The sequence below is a fragment of the Convolutriloba macropyga genome, chromosome 7 (genome assembly GCF_964194025.1).
Source record: "Convolutriloba macropyga chromosome 7, txConMacr16.3, whole genome shotgun sequence".
Taxonomy (NCBI): Eukaryota; Metazoa; Xenacoelomorpha; order Acoela; family Convolutidae; genus Convolutriloba; species Convolutriloba macropyga.
Window position 1 is genome coordinate 20,116,980 of NC_134474.1, and position 14,857 is coordinate 20,131,836.

Below are 14,857 nucleotides of genomic sequence, written 5' to 3' on the forward strand. Positions count from 1 at the left end.
CTGCTCTGATTATTATGAAAAATGAAATGGCAACAAAATGCTACTGAACCTGTTTTTTTGTTGTGGCGTCACTTCAGCATAGTTATGATATAACTTTTATAAAAATTTCTATAAAGAAATTGTATATAAAATATGCATAAATGTACATAAGAAGCGTTAAATTGTGAAAACTTTGAGCCTTAATTCTTTTGAGTCTCAATTTTTCTTCAAGAAACGGAAAGTATAAATAAACATTTTGTAAAACTGATTCAATTAACAGCCTTTTGATGACACATCTTTTGCGTCTCTCCCAAAATTGGTTTTTAAAAAAGTAGGACGGGTATAAAGTTTCTGGCCCTCATTTGATTGTGGGGGTTGAAACAATTATGCTGAATGCAGATGAAAACGGATTAGTTTTCTAATTCACATAAACTGCCAATTTTATTAAAGAATTGATGTGAAAATTTGCACAAATGCACTGAATTGCGCCCAGTGATGATCAGGTTAATTTATCAGGTTAACAAAGCAATCGAATTCATCCATGTAGATCCTCGACATGATTTCAGTTTTGTTCTCAGATGTTTAATCACTGAAGGGGAATCAAATTAAGCCTGCTTTTCAGATGAGCTACTGTAAATGTATGTTTACAAATTTGTTAGCTAATTGGCCGTCGCAAATTAGTCCTGGCAAGCAGTACCTTTACAAGTACATTTCAAGCCGAGTTCTAGAATTCAACAACTTCAAGTATCTAAGCACTAGGATAGAAAACAAAACTGAGAACTATTATGAAGTACTGGGTGTTGCGCCCACAGCATCTCAAGCCCAAATCAAAGAAGCTTTCTATGAGATCTCGAAAGAACATCACCCGGACAGACAGACTTCAAAAATCTCCGAAGAAAAATTCAAAAATGCCAATCAGGCTTATTCAGTGTTGAGCGATGAACAGGAACGAAAATTGTATGATCAGCAGCTGCGACTTAGTGAAAGTCCTCTAGGGAAGCAACAGTATCAGATGCGGCAGGACTATAATGCGTGAGTTCAAGCAGTGGATTATCAAAAATTAAATTTTCGGGCTTTTCATATTTGAAGTTTTGAGAGCTTCGTGTCAGCGTGATTTTATAAGTCGTGGAAATGATCTGACCCCACGTTAGTGTTGGGGAACTATATTCTCAACTTCGTTTTTTATTAATAGCCACCGTCAGCCTCTCAGCGGCTATCATTTAGGCGCTCTCCTTTTTACAAATCAAATAATTTAAATTGTATTGGGGCGATTGTCTTTTTTACGACTCGACGAGGAGTATTGTTTTTCTTAAGGTTTTTTTATACCGGAAAGACTATTTGTTCAGGCGGCGTTTTGACCTAATAGTGAAAGTGAGCAAAATTGCCATGTGAACTAACTTTTTCTGAGCGAAAGAAGTTTTTTGTTCATGCGCTGCGTTCAGTGAATGAGTTTGAGTTTAAAAAGGGTTTTTGAGAGAATAGCGCATATAGATGACAGTTTTTAACCGTGTTTTTGTCGATTTGGCCCAAATTTTTCGTAACGTAATTTGGTTTTTAAAGAAGTAAATTTTTTCGATGCGGCATGAATATGGAACCATCTGAAATTAATACCACAATGTTTTTGAGAGCTTAATAATGCGTTTCAAGTGGAAAGTTGGCCAATATTTCTCATATTTTGTCAATTTTTGGCTTTTTTAAAGTAATTTCTTCATTTTCGGCACTTTGAGTGGTCTTTTTTTAAAACCAAATTAGTAAATATTTCAACGTCTTTTTGATAGATCCTGAATTTGATGCCTCTGTTTGACGTGAGGTGTTTTTGTTTAATAAAATTGTACACACTCATCCGAAAAATTGTACACACTCATCCGATTTTGGTGGTTTTTTGTTTGTACTTTGAGATTGTATACCATAAAAAGTCCTTTGGTGCAACATCGTTGTTTTTTGTTGCTAATTGAATTGGTTTTGGTGATAACTCTTTTAAAATTTGCACATCTTTTTCCGAATTGTTTTACTGTTTCGCAATTGAGCTGTTTTCACTTCTTACTGAGACAGGAAGATTGCTATGTTATTGATTCTCGATTGTTTAATAACAAAAACCTTTTTGTCACCTTAATTTTTAGCATTTTGATTTTTATGTAGTTTCTAATTTAGTTTTCTGATTTTTCAGAAATTGCCAACATTTTTTAAATCTTTTTAATAATGTATGTTTTCTCCATATTCTGGCATGTTTCTTTCTAACATTCTCCTAAGGCCTATTGTTTTATTCACCCTGCCTTTACCTACTTCCTCTATTGGATCTTGACTTTTGCGGCTTGACTTTCGCCGCTCGCGTGCTTTGATGTTCTAAATTGCGTACAAAAAATTTGACTTTTTTTAAGATCTGTTCACACATTTTCATGAATTTTGAAGTCAACTTGGTTTTCGTCACGCCGAATAAGGAAGTATGGCAAAAAAGCGAGTGGTTTGATGCCGTGAAATTTTTTTGCTCTAATTTTAAAGTAGAGGTAGAAAACGGTGTTTGAACAAAAATTCGCTTACTCGCTAGTGGTTTTTGGTCTACATGCGGGAATTTCACTTTGAAGTTTACTGTTCTTCTTATTTTTGATCGGATTTTTTAAATGTTTTTCCAATCCAACTTTAGTTCATTCTATGCCGAGTTTTTTGTTTGAACCAAATTTCCATTTCTCGCTAGTGGTTTTTTTGTTCACATGCGGCATTGTGACATTGATTTTCTGTTTGTTTTTTACTGGATTTTATTTTTTTAGAAATCGATTTGCCAATTCACTCAGTCCGTGCTAGGTCTAGTTTTTGTTTAGTCAATGAAAATACTTTGAATTGTACGTTAGGATTTGTCCTATGTTTTTTTTTAATTCGCGTTACCTTCTGATCACTTTTTTTCGTTTTACATAAGTCATGTTTATTCGTTTGGCTTCTGACTTATTTCAGTCAATGTTTAAACTGTTTGAATTTTAAATTTTTTCACGTATTTAGTTACGTAATGTAACGAATACGATCAATGTCAAAACTACAAAATCAAAAGAACAAGATAAACCGATAACGCCCGGTCATTAAGTCATGGTGCATTAGGTTATCAAAGTTGATTAAAGCGATTGCTAGCTGGCGCTAGTATTATGCTTAATAGCCTTCAGTTAAGAAGCTTAATTAAGTTTAATTTTTGGAAGCCAACCGAATATGCAGAGTATACGCGCCAAATAAGAACATTTTGATAGTTAGAAAATTCTGTTAATTTCTATCTCTTATTTTTTTCTTTTTCTGTTTCAGTCCCAATGTGACTCAAGTGGGCCAACGGCTGCTATTTTACGGCGATTTGCCGGCCATGTTAGTTTTGCTTCCATTTTTGTTTACTTGTGGCTGAGTTTCATTAATCAATGGTCCAATTGGCTGTCTAAAGGGCTCTTTTTGAAACTATCTAGTGCTGCCAGGTGATAACTAATGGCTCCTATGACTTTGAATGTTTTAATGATAGTGTTTTAATCAATGGTTTTTTGACTCTGATACTAGTTTTCGTGAAATTTTTTTGATTTTTGGACACTTGCCTATGGTTCTTTTTCTTCCTGGTCTCCTATTGCATCGTCACATCAGCGACAGATCCCATTGGCTACTGGTTGCCATCATTAATCATAATTTAATGATTTTAAAATTAATTTTTTTTCAAAATTAATTTTGAACCCGGGTTTCGTGTTTTGACCAATCATTTTTGACGTTGACACTGGGTTTTCATTTAAAAAATTTTTTTGATACGGGTCGATATTTGGTGTTCTTTTTGTTTTTTTTCCTGGCCCCTTTACAAAAACAGGCCCAATTGATGACATTGACACGAGGCTCAAGTGAAGATGTATAATCTTTTCATTGAATAGCTTATGATTTTAACGGCTTAAACACTGCTTGTATCAATTTTGCTTTAATTTTGAGTGTTGCCTGTTTGTTGTTATTCTGTGGTCTTATGACTCAGTCTCAGTAGTATCAGTTCGCATTGGCTTTTGAAGGAATTAAAGATGAATCTACCTAGCTTTTTTTTGTTGTGAGCTGGTAGTTGTTGACTTTTGATTTCAAAAGTTTCCACGGATTTAATTTTGACCCTTTTTTGACATTTTGAGTAGTCCCATTATGGATATGTCCCGTCTGCTTTGTAGTAAATAAAAGAGAGAGAGAGAGAGAGAGAGAGAGTAAATTCCTCTGGATAACAAAATAAACAATAAAATTTTATATCAAAATAGATCAACAAAATTCGAAAAATCGAATTTTTTTTAAAGTATCTGGGAGTGAGTAAGTTTTGTTTGTACCCAGAGAGGACTGCGAACGGATCCAGCAGGATCACACTAGCGCAGCCCTTAACGACATTATTTAGTAAGGAAATTTTTTTTTTTTAATTTTTGAGTTTCATAGTGTAAATTTGCCAAGTTAAGTAAAAGTTCAGAATTTACAGACGTATGGTTTGTACTACTGGGTTTAGTATGTCCAGTACAGCACCATAGTAAAGCGTAGAGCAGAAAGAAAAAAAATACAAAAAAAAGAAAAATTTATTTTTTTTTCTCTAAGTTCTGGAACCAAATTTTCCGAGGGAACCTTCAAAAATCACAAAAATGGCCATATCTCGAAAACTAGAAGGTTTCAGAGGGTCATTTTTTCACACTAGAAAGGGAACCCTAATTGCTATGTCTCTTAGCATTCAACCATAGGGTAGTACTTTTAAAAACCCAACTTTTTAATAAATAAATCAGCTAAGACAGATCATGGAAAAAAAAGAAACATCGAATAAAGTTACTCGAAAATTTTTGTAATTAAATCATAGTTCGCTAAAATGAAGCTGTCCCTCAAGTCATGTACCGTTTTAGTGAATACTGACTGACTCATGTTACACAAATTTGAACCAAATATTCCATTGTCTATAAAAATATTTAACAATTTAGTTCCCCGATATTTTAGCGAATTTTTCTCTAGGATTTTTCGACACGTTGGAATTTTCAGAAAACTCTTTTGAGACCTCCTTGTTGAATGTATTGTCACATCAAACTCATAGAGGCTATTAAGATAATCATCAGTATGGAGTTTATTAAGAGACCGTAAAACGAATTTCAGTAACTCATAAACATGAAGCTCGTGCACTGTCAAAATATTTAAATTGTCAAAGTATTCGCTTACACTTTGTCGATATTTGAGAAACAAGATAAGTCGAAGAATTTTCTTTTGTATCTTCAAAATTGGTTCCAATGTTCTGTAGCTTACACAGCCGTACACTAGCAGTCCATATTGAATGATTGGTTTAATGTTTGAGGAATAGTATCTCAACAGAACATTCCTTGGAACATAATGTCGCAATTTGGACACTATGCCACATTGTCTTCCAAGCCTTTCTAGAACACTCTCTATGTGTGGTTTAAAAGACAACTTTTTATCTAGAAACACTCCAAGATACTTACAACTATTTAGAACATTCAAATTTTCATTATTTAAATGGAAGTTTGGGCTAGAGGCACTTTTTCCTAAGGTTAAGTTTAATTGACACGTTTTCTTTATATTCAGAGTAAGTTTATTATTTTGTAGCCAGTCACTGACTGCAAGCAAGTCTGCTTGCACTTCTTCTATTGTGCAATTCGTTCCCAATAGGCAGGTGTCGTCTGCGAAAAGGAAAGCTTGACATTTCATGCACGCAAGAGGAAGATCGTTTATATAAACCAAAAACAATAAAGGTCCCAAGATGGAGCCTTGAGGAACACCACATTCAATTTTGCGCCAATCAGAAAAAGCGTTTCACAGCTGGGGTGGGTCTTTTTAACAGTGTCGGTAGCATGGGTGTCCCATTAACCACGAAAGATTCCGGCTCTTTAGAAAAATTGGATTCGTCATATACCATTTGTTGGTTCAATTGTGCAGCTGGAATTGCAGGCGGATATGATGGTTGTTCATGAGTTATTTTCAGCACATAGGTTTTTTGAAAGCGTCCAAGTCGGCAACATCTTTCACTTTAACAGCACCACTGATACTTGAGTTTTTGTTGAAAACATAAACTTCTTGTTTCCGGGTAAATGTTGATAGGTTCATGCGCGATGCCTCTAATTTCAGTTTTCGATCTGACGGAGCCAGGCACTCTTCCACAAAAATTGGTAGATCTTTGCTGTTTTTTATATTTCTGAGGAAACTTTTGCGTCACCATACCAGGTCACGATGCTGATGATACAAAAACTTCACTATCACAGGCGCAACTTTTTCATTATTCAAAGCGTGACATGCAGCAAGATCCCAGGACTCTATCCGCACTTGAAGAACGTTGTTCAAAAGGTTCAGCACCGTATTCCAAACATTCTCTCCAACATCAATACTATTGAAGATAAGGCAGGTCTTTCTAGAGTATCGTTCCAGTTCCAGAACTCTGTCTTTCATATCTTTTACGGCATTGTGACACTCTGCTGTTTTGCCTTCCACACGATCTTGTCGATATTGGAGTTCCTCAATTTTGCAATTTTGTAGATGGACCAATTCTGTTAGTGTTGCGACAGCTCCCTTCAGTACAATAATGTTGCCATCGCCATTGTCTTTAATCAAATTCACAGCTTGATTGATTTCGTTCAATTTTGCCGCACAATCAGGTATCTCATTCTCATCAAGCATGCCTCGCTGGCTCATCCCTGAAACTATTTAATAAGTTTATCACAACAATTAGGCTAATTTTAGTTTGTTAGTTTGTTAAATTTAAAATTTATCTGATGCTTTTTCTCTAATGCTGCTTTATTTAATTAATTCGTGGTTTGAGTTCAAAACGATTTTTTTACTCAGACACTTGTTTTTTTTTAAAGTTTCCTATCTCTTGCGTAGTCGGTAGACATATAAGTGGGTTTTGTTTGCAAATTATATTTTTATAAGCTTTAGTGCTCCGATCAATATTTAAGTTACACAGTGAACAGTTTTGCCTTGAAATGTTCGGTTGAAGCTCAGAACGGTGCTATTTAGTTGTTCGGTAAAGTTTTTTGTGCTCAGTATTTTGATAATCAAATTTTCTCGCCAATTACGATAAAACTCCTATGTCAATAATTAAATGCCTCTCTAATAATGAAAATTTTAAATTACTCGTTGAAGTCCTGGAATCAGGTTCACACCTCAATCGCTCGTTGTTTTCTTGAATATTGAGAGATCACAGCCCTGCCTTTATTATTTATACCAGAGGTATTTGTAAAAAATTTTGGTTTTCAAAAAGCTCGTCTCTGTAAAAAAAAATTACCGTTATCTTAGAATGCATGTGTAATTGCATAGAAGTATTTTTTAATGACCAGGTTGCGTAATTCAAATTACAAATCAGAGGATTTCGTAAGCACAGAGGGGCGAATTCTGGTAGCCAAGAAGAATCCAATTTCGCCGAATGACCTTCACAAGTATGGATACAACTACGAACTATGGTCCATTGGCCACTATGGCAAAAGCACAGATTCCTGGATGCCCAAGAAAGATAAAAACTCGGAAGCTGTCAAAAGACGGGAGGCGGTGGACCGAGAAATGGAGTCATTGAGACATAGACGAATGGGCTCTGGTGATCCGAGAGCCAGAGTCAACAATTCTTCTAGCCATTCAAGTTCACAAAGTGGTACCTCATTAGGCCTGGAAGCTTTTTTGTCACTCGGGGCTATTATAGTAATTGTTGGAGTTGTTTTGAATTCACAATCTAGTTAGACTTTTTCCAATTCAATGATAAATAAAAAAAATATCTGACCTAATTTTTTCTATCTATGGAGAGGGCAAAAATGCTGTAATCGTCAAGTCAGCTGGGTGTTCTTTCAGATGGGCAATTTTTGACGATGGTTCGAAGAATTAATGCTTCTGTTTGAACTCCTGAAATCTTTTATAAATCTCATTCTCTCAAGTTTACGACTTGCCAAAAGACGAATTATTTTACGAGAGATTTAAAATCTTTAAGCCAAATTAACCAGAATTAATTTTCGCTGTCAGAAGTTGACACATGGAATGAAACGCCATAGATGAGGCCTAACTGTTTTGATAAACTTAATAAATAAGGATAGAGCAAGGCCAATGAATCAATGGGGATCAGTTGCAAGTCCTTTCTACAAAATACTTAACAGATTACTCAATGTCAATTGAAAAAGAAATTCAAATTCTTGGGCCTGTCCTTCCACTTGCCGTTGTTGTAATGTCCACATAATATTACAAGTGTTCTAATTATTCTGTGACACTTTGGCTCCTAAGAAGAAGGTGAAAGCTCCTTTTCCACTCGAGTTCCAGAATAAAAATCATCTTATTAATTGCTCTTAAACGAAGTTTTTAGTAATTGTATTAGTTCTTCGGTCTTTTTTCGATTTTTTTTGCGCGACCGATTTTTTGTCTGACTATTTTGACCCTTCGTCCCCAGCAACGGGATTAAGACATAACGCCCTTAAGTGCTCGTAATGCCTTTCGGCTTTCTAGACACTTAAAGACGCGATTCACCGAAACTGTTTTGGAGACAACTTCATGGTACGAAGGGCGGTTCTTAAAGTTTGAAACCATAATTTTATGAATCTGACAAAATGGACAATACCCACCATGCCAATTAAATTATTTCAACCCTCTAGTTTCAGGAAACCAATATTACTGACAAAAGGCAATCTCTAGAGGCACAAAAGAAAATGTTTCTGTCAGAATTACAATTGGGCAATTTTTCTGGCAATTGATTCCAATTTAGAGAAATCTTTGGGCAATCTCATTTCACCGCCAATGAAAACATGCAGGCTGAAATAATTAAAACTAATAGCATTATTGTAGTACATGTAAAGGTGACATTCGCAAATGGAGGCAATGAAAACGTTTTGTGATTTGAACATTGATGTTCTTCAAGAATACCAATATACCATTGAAACCAACTACAAAATACGTTTCCATTTTCATCAAATTCGTAAAGTTAGAGCAAGATACTGCTTCTTGAAGGCTTTCAGAGAGTCACGGGATCAATAGCAAAATGAAATTGAAATTTCTTAAGAAACAATTTGTTATCCCCACAATTTGGGAATTAAATGACCTGTGTGAAATAAAATCGAGCCGCAATGTTTAGCTTGCATTTTTTTGCCATCATGTTGCGTGGTAAAAATAAAATCATATCGAACTAGACTATACAAACGTCGTCAATAAATTTTTCGTTAATTGTGTTTGAAGTCCTAAAAATGTGAGGCGAAAGTTATGAACCAACTTTTGTCAACCTCGACCTGATGTGCCTCTGCATCAAGTGTTGATGAAATTAGAGTCAATAGTACATTTGGATGATAATTCTTCAACCGGTGTTGACGACGTATGCAGTATGCTTATAAAAATAGTTGAATCTGTAATTCCACCGTTCATTGAGCTTCTAATGGTTGGAACTTTTTTTAGCTTGAGCTTTTACGCTTCAATTGTTTGTTTTGATTAGTTATTTGAATGTTTAATGTATAACAGACTATACTTTTTTGGAAAACAATTCGGTTGATATCAAGCCATTTGGAATTGCAAGTGAACACAGAACAATTGATGTTTTAGTTGAGCTCACAGACACTCTGCTGATGAAGCAAAACTCGACAACTACTGTCGGTGACAGCGGTCCTAATCTTTTCGGAATGCTCTTTTTAGCGCTACTCGTTTATTGTTTTTCACTTGGCTAGAGAATTATTTGTTCCGCTTCGCCTCATTTCCGTAGTTTTTTGACATTTTGCGTGAAATCTTAGACTTATCTAGGCTAGTTTCTGTCTTCTCATTTTGCTAAAAGTGATCATTAACAGCAGTTGCTCAGAAGAGAAATCTAAATTGAACAAAAATTGAAATTAGAAATTGCAAACTGGATAAATCCTGTAAACACAGGTGTAGGTGCCCAGTGTTTGGACTCTGATCTAGTTAGTCTTATTAACCCAAATACGCCTAACTAGAGTAATTAGGGACAGAAATATGTCTGAGAGATGTACGTCTAGATACAAGAGTATGTTTCATAAGTAGACTGACTAGTTTCGGCGTATGTCTGACTAGTATTTCTAAGTGCACATAGTCTGTACGATTTTAAACAAAGTATGTCTTTTATTCTGTGACACCTTGATCCTAAGAAGAAGGTGAAAGCTCCTTTTTCATTCGAGTTCCAGATTAAAAATCATCTTATTAATTGCTCTCAAACAAATTTTTTAGTAATTGTATTAGTTCTTGGTCTTTTTTCAATTTTTTGCGTGACTGAGTTTTTGTCTGACTATTTTGACCTTTCGACCCCAGTCATATTATTGACATAAGGCAATCTCTAGAGGCACAAAAGAAAATGTTTCTGTCAGAATTTGAATTGGCTAATTTTTCTGGCAATTGATTCCAATTTAGAGAAATCTTTGGGCCACCCCATTTCACCGCCAATGAAAACATGCAGGCTGAAATAATTAAAACTAATAGCATTATTGTAGTACATGAAAAGGTGGATCGATTTATGCGCCGAACAGCTGACTACGTGAAGGTCAGAAAAACGGAAGCTGTTTTTTATTTAAACGTGATTCATATGAAATTACAAATTTTATTAGATTTATGAATCCAAGGAATTGTTTTTCGTGTGGTTCCAAAATATATTAAGCCATGTTCAAATAATATGGAACTGGTAGAGAACTAGATAAATGGAGGCAATGAAAACGTTTTGTGATTTGAACATTGATGTTCTTCAAAAATACCAATATACCATTGAAACCAACTGCAAAACAGGTTCACATTTTCATTAGATTATTAAAGTTAGAGCAAGATACTGCTTCTTGAAGGCTCTCAGAGAGTCGCGGGATCAATTTCAAAATGAAATTGAAATTTCCTAAGAAACAATTTGTTATCCCCACAATTTGGGAATTAAATGACTTGTGTGAAATAAAATCGAGCCGCAGCCGCATTATTTAGCTTGCATTTTTGCCATCATGTTGCGTGGTAAAATAAATTCATATCGAACGGGACTATACAAACGCATTCAATAAATTTTTCGTTAATTGTGTTTGAAGTCCTAAAAATGTGAGGGAAAGTTATGAACCAACTTTTTTCATTCTTGACCTGATGTGCCCCTGCATCAAGTGTTGATGAAATTGGAGTCAATAGTACATTTGGATGATAATTCTTCAACCGGTATTGATGACGTATGCAGTATGCTTATAAAAATAGTTGAATCTGTAATTTCACCGTTCCTTGAGCTTCTAATGGCTGGAACTTTTTTTAGCTTGACATTTTACGTTTCAATTGTTTGTTTTGATTAGTTATTTGAATGTTTAATGTATAGCAGACTATAATTTTTTGGAAAACAATTCGATTGATATCAAGCCATTTGGAATTGCAAATGAACACAGAACAATTGATGTTTTAGTTGAGCTCACAGACACTCTGCTGATGAAGCAAAACTCGACAACTACTGTCGGTGATATCGGTCCTAATCGTTTCGTAATGCTCTTTTAGCGCTACTCGTTCATTGTTTTTCACTTGGCTAGAGAATTATTTGTTCCGCTTTGCCTCATTTCGTCGGTTCTTTGACATTTTGCGTGAAATCTTAGACTTATCTAGGCTAGTTTCTGTCTTCTCATTTTGCTGAAAGTGATCAATAACAGCAGTTGCTCAGAAGATCAATCCAAATTGAACAAAAATTGAAATTAGAAATTGCAAACTGGATAAATCCTGTAAACACAGGTGTAGGTGCCCAGTGTTTGGACTTTGATCTGGTTAGTCTTATTAACCCCAATACGCCTAACTAGAGAAATTAGGGACAGAAATATGTCTAAGAGATGTACGTCTAGATACAAGAGTATGTTTCATAAGTAGACTGACTAGTTTCGGCGTATGTCTGACTAGTATTTCTAAGTACACATAGTCTGTACGATTTTAAACAAAGTATGTCTTATAGGAAATCCAAACAAAATAGCTCGAACTTTCAAAAATCTAATATAATTATTTTGTCGTTTTACAAAATAATTACCTTTTTTTCACTGTTTTCTTTTGGATTTTTAAGCTATTAATGTAAAACCTATTTCGAGATGTTTTAGAATTCAACTATAATGAATAATCGTTTAAAATTCAACATCATGCACGTGGGAAACACGTCGGAGTTCAGAAGTATCGTAACCCGCTCTTAACTGATTTTTGATTTTTTGGAACAAGGACTGATTACTGTAAAATTGAACTGATCGAGTTTTTTTGAGACAATATATGAAAAATATATACAATAGTTCTGTAAAAAACGTTTCGAACCAAGAAGTTGTTTGTGAAGTACGAGAAGAAAAAATGCAACATCATGAGCCGTGTCTCAAAACACGAACAGAAAGACGCTCATTCAGACTACGGGGAGCTAAATTGTACAGTAAAGTAAAAACAAATGGCTCGGTAATGTGCGATTGCACATAAGTTTCCGACCCCGCTCATCCACAATTTTGGCATAATTGTCTACCAAATGAGGAACAGATTGAAAAACACAAAAAATTCAAGTGTTTTTCAAAAAAAAACTGGTGTATGAACGAAAAGATGGCCTCCAAAGCAAAAAACTTGGTGGAGTAAAAAATGATGCATTAGATTGACGAGATATGCCTATATTAAGAAAGCGAGTGAAGACGAACGGCAAAATCAAAAAACAACAACAAACATAAATGACATCAAAATATTTATGTCCGTTTTAAAAAACAAAACTTATTAACAAAGTCAAAATAGCGTCAGATAAAACTGAAAATAAACAAAATAACATGTAATTCACCAAAAAAATGATTATTCACCAGTTCATAATAAAGCTTGGTAAAATTTAGACAAAAAAGAACAGAAATTTCAAAGTAATGAAAACCATTAGGAATCAACTAAAATTTCCCATAGGTTTACAATTACCAATTCTTCTATAGAAGGGAATTAAGAAATCTTGGTATTAAACTTTTTATGCAGTTACAAAAAGAACAACAACAAATAGACAACAAACTAAAAATCAATTAAAACTTGCCAGAAAATGCTTTGGAAACCGTAAAGCATACTTTGGCCCCCAAAATATGTTCGGTTGCACCTTCGACGAACACCGATATTGTATTATGTGGCCGCTCATTAATGAAAATAAGCAACAATTAGAAAAAAAGAAAAAAATGCAAAATTATGTAATACTTGTTTTTTTTTTTTTAAATAAAAAAATTTATTTCCAAAGACATGAAAGCCATTAATTACAAAATGAAAAAGTTTAATAGGTTCGTCCATCCTCCAAAGGAAGCCCTTGAGACCTGCAATTATCAGAATATGTCTTACGTCTACAAAAAGAACGTCAAATATGACAAAAATCAAAAATTCATTTACTTTTTTTTTGTGAAAAACCCGTGTGGAAGCCAGTAAAGTCACAACGATTTCTCTTAAAACATTAGATTTTGTGACACCAATCCCTTTTGACACCTTCCCGTGAAATGTATTATGTGACCTCTAATTAATGAAACTAGGTAACAATTAGACCAAAAAGCAAAAACATGATTATGTAAAACTTGTTTTTATCGAAAAAAACTTTTTTCCAAAGAAATGAAAGCCATTAATAACAATATGAAAAATTAAATAAGTTTGTTTATTCTTCCATAGGAAGCCCTTGAGACCTGCAATTATGCAGAACATGTCTTACGTCTTCAAAAAGAACGTCAAATATGACAAAAATCAAAAATTAGTTTACTTTTTTTTAAGAAAAACCCGTGTCGAGCCAGTAAATTCATAACGAATTCTTCAAAAACATTAGATTTTGTGACACCAATCCCTTTTGACACCTTCCCTTGACAAAAATAATGTCATCTTTAACCTTTAATTAACGAGACCAGGTAACAAACAGACAATAAAAGGAACAAAATTGCAAAGTTGAAACGTTTTTTTTTCGTTTTGGAAAACAATTGTTTTCAGAGTCATGAAAGCCCTTATCTATCTTCTAATATCAGAATATCGGTTCATCTACTCTTCCAGGAAAAGTCAATCAAACCGGGTCACTGTACAGGAAATTAAATACGACTAAAAAGACAAAGTAAAACGACAGTTAAAGACAAAATTAAAAGAATTCAGTTAAATTCTTCGAGAAAGTATTGTCGAAGCGGTAAAGAACCGCAATCTATATCTTTAAGGATTTAAAAACTATCAATTGTGCGCTATTTTGAACGCGAAAAATGTGATATATGAATTGACAATAACGTGATAAGTTGACAAAATCAGAAAACATGAAAAATGGGCAAATACCTAAAAAATAAAAAAAAATTGTGAAAACTAGTAGTATCAAAGCCAGAACACCATAACTTAAGACGTAAAACCGCAATAAAGACTAAATTTGAATTCAGCAGAAAGAAAGAGCACTCTTTGATTGCTGACCCTAAGCTACAAGATGACCAAAGTAAGAGAAAAATGGAGGCAAAGTTCAATAAGCCATTTTTTATTTAAAAATCAAATATTGTAAAAGTTAAAAAGACCATAAGCTTTCAAGCAATCAATTAGATAAATTAATTTCGAGCTAATTAGGAAGCCAATAGGACCTATCACTAGTGAGCTTTGAGTTGAAATGTTCTGTTATTTAATTAATTAATAAAAGATCAAATTTTTAATAAAAAACCGACTGATGACAATCAGAAATATTTTTGGATTGTAACGGTCCAAGATTGGTACAGAACCAGTCCTGCTAATGTTGATTGTCCATGGGAAATTTTTAATTTTTGGAATGTCATTGATATAGATATTTTGTTTGTTAAAAAATCAAAAGTAAATGCTGCGTTTTTGATAATCAACGAATAAAGTTAGCAAAAAACGGCAAAGTTTTTTTACAGAGCACTCTCAACGGAAGTTGAAGTGGAAATAGCCCCCTTTTCAGTCTACAAAGATTGTGTTAGTGGTGTTTGGATGTGCACTTCCTGCAAATTTAATCAGAAGGGACTAAAGAAAC

General features: G+C 34.2%; 3 protein-coding genes across 3 annotated transcripts in view; 2 read left to right on the forward strand and 1 right to left on the reverse strand.

The window, feature by feature from the left end:
- The window catches only part of LOC142342683 (tubby-related protein 4-like), a 450,983-nt gene extending 444,321 nt beyond the window's left edge, over positions 1–6,662 (reverse strand). Inside the window, exon 1 of the mRNA XM_075394170.1 lies at positions 6,633–6,662. The gene's annotated coding sequence lies outside the window, so the exon portion shown is untranslated. The remainder of the gene's footprint in view (positions 1–6,632) is intronic.
- LOC142342684 (apoptosis-resistant E3 ubiquitin protein ligase 1-like) overlaps positions 1–14,857 on the forward strand; it is a 330,839-nt gene that overhangs the window by 220,391 nt on the left and 95,591 nt on the right. The gene's annotated exons all lie outside the window — the stretch shown is intronic.
- LOC142342685 (uncharacterized) lies at positions 472–7,701 on the forward strand. Its single transcript, XM_075394175.1, has 2 exons — positions 472–1,011; positions 7,269–7,701. Exons 1-2 carry the CDS (start codon positions 602–604, stop codon positions 7,660–7,662), a joined length of 804 nt encoding a protein of 267 aa, XP_075250290.1. The 5' UTR covers positions 472–601; the 3' UTR covers positions 7,663–7,701.